This window comes from Cyprinodon variegatus, unplaced genomic scaffold (genome assembly GCF_000732505.1).
Source record: "Cyprinodon variegatus isolate N-32 unplaced genomic scaffold, C_variegatus-1.0 Scaffold76, whole genome shotgun sequence".
Classification (NCBI taxonomy): Eukaryota; Metazoa; Chordata; class Actinopteri; order Cyprinodontiformes; family Cyprinodontidae; genus Cyprinodon; species Cyprinodon variegatus.
In genome coordinates this window covers 228580-230766 of record NW_015150529.1, presented here as the reverse complement: position 1 = coordinate 230766, position 2187 = coordinate 228580, and the positions used below count along the sequence as shown (strand labels likewise).

The following is a 2187-nucleotide window of genomic DNA, read 5'->3' as shown; positions in this document are numbered from 1 at the left end:
AAAAGTCAGAATTCTGAGATTAAAGTCAGAATTCTGAGAAAAAAGTAAGAATTCTGAGAAAAGTCAGAATTCTGACTTTTTTCCTATACTAAACTGAAATAAAATTTAAAAATCAGTTAACTTTTTTTTTTTTTTTTCCAGTGGCCCTAATCCTCTTCCGTAGGGTGCTAACCCTTGTCCCCCTTCCGAACACCACTTCCTTCCCTCAGGTGAGGAGTTGAACAGCTTGATGGTTTAAAGGAACAGACCCGTTGTCAGTAGATCAACCAATGAGACCTCTCAGGGCTCCTGGATATAATCTAAGCTGCTTTATATCAAGATTTAAACATATTTGTTTAGAGTGGCTATTGACTGTACCATCTAAACATTAACAGTAACGTTTTCAATCCAAATTTCCTTTAATTTTTATTGTTTTTTATATAATGATCTTATTTTAACTAATTATTTGTATTCTATTTAATTACTTAGTTTTAGTCTCTTTAATAACACATAATGTCTCTCTCCCACTGCCGTCTACTTGTCTTTTTTCATATTCATAACTTTGAATGTTCTTGCCAGGGAAATGTGCTATAGAAATAAACTTGCTTTGCTTTTTATTTTTCTGTTCTTCAAGCCTATTGAGTCTATGGATGTCGTATAAAATGGACTTGAAGGATAAACTTTACTGAATAAAATAGACAGTTTATATGCAAGATAAATGTTTTGAAAATATCAGATATTATTTCCTTGATGTTTTTCTCTTAAGGTTTTATCTCCTTCAAGGTTGCCAGAGATTTTATCAGACAATAAAAGAGAGATTTTTCCATGTTAGATATGGTTTCTTACCAGTGAGAACACAAGGCAGCGAGCGGAGGCCTGTTTTGGAGGCCACCAGCGAGGCTTCGTACGTGTCCCTTTCGTCCCGAGGGAGAACCTGCTCCAGCCGGTTTTGCACGGACACCATCAGCACCCAATCACGGATCTGCTCCAGCTGGGCTTCCTGTCATCCATAAAACATGAATTAAAAATGGCTGCTTACAAAAAATCTGTGAGCGAAAACCAATCCTTAAAAAAAAAGCATAATTTTAACATAAAAAATAAATATGTTTAAAATAAATTGAATATATTCCCATCTTTAAAACTCACAGATAAGGAACAGCAAGAGTAAAAAAAAAAAGTAAACATCTGAACAATTCTGCCTTCATAGATTCCGATTTGGCTAAAATCTGTTGGTTATTCATCTTTTGTGCCTCATGAGTCTGTGTTAAAAGGACCGAAGATGATGAAACGGATCAATCCAACAGTTAATGTTCAGCTGACAGTGACGCTAATGATTTCATAAATCCACACAATCTCATTTATTAACAAGACCACAGAGGAATGTGACACTAACTCCCTGGGATCTGATTTGCAGCACGACATCGATATTGTCTCCATCTATCAGGCTGTAATTTCTGCGTCGATCTGAGGTGAGTGGGTGGAGGTGATTTTCTTACGGTCACACAGAGTTGGGTGGGAAGATGAACCTCGAAGGGAATGTCCGTGTCCAGGAAGTCGGAGTGATCCGGAGCGTGGCCGTCGTCCAAGGCCTGCAACCAGGAGGCAAAACAGAATAAATCCACAAAAGAAATTATTTATAAATGACTGGTTTTAGAACACAAAGACAAATAAGGGGTTGAAATAGATAAAACAAATGTATATCATATGTTTATGTGAAAAAAAAATTAATGTTGAACAATGTTGTCAAAATGCTAATTTGCATGTAAAATAAAAACTGCAAGAAAAAATTGCCACTATAGAACTACTTTTATACATTAACACAGACTGGTAAACAAGAAGGGGAAGTGCCTTGCCCAGGGGCAACTGAATAGAACCTACAACTTCACAGGGATAAATTTCACCCCATAAATTTAACACTTAGTGCGTTAAACAAACACCCAGATGTCCTTCTTGTATGCACTGGAGCATATTACTGATATTTTCCTCTTGGAAGGTTTGTATATGTAAAATACGAGGTTATGACTCATTTAGGCTGCGGAAAATTGAGAGAAAGCAAGACTTCAGCTCCATCAAAATGGATACGTTTTCTTTATGTTAAAATGTATAGAAAATGCTAGACATATTTTCTGCTCTTATCAACAAGGTAATCATTTCTTTGAAAAGGCTTCCTTTAATTTTTCAAATGTATGGGTAAGAAAATTAGAGAAA

The 2187-nt window shown here is 35.8% G+C and overlaps 1 protein-coding gene across 1 annotated transcript in view; it reads right to left on the bottom strand.

Moving 5' to 3' along the window:
• Positions 1–2187, bottom strand: part of ift172 (intraflagellar transport 172) — an 87082-nt gene that overhangs the window by 6279 nt on the left and 78616 nt on the right. The window contains exons 45-46 of the mRNA XM_015372829.1: positions 1476–1568; positions 826–979 (exon numbers count right to left, since the gene is read on the bottom strand). Of these exons, the coding sequence (XP_015228315.1) occupies positions 826–979; positions 1476–1568 (247 nt within the window). The remainder of the gene's footprint in view (positions 1–825; positions 980–1475; positions 1569–2187) is intronic.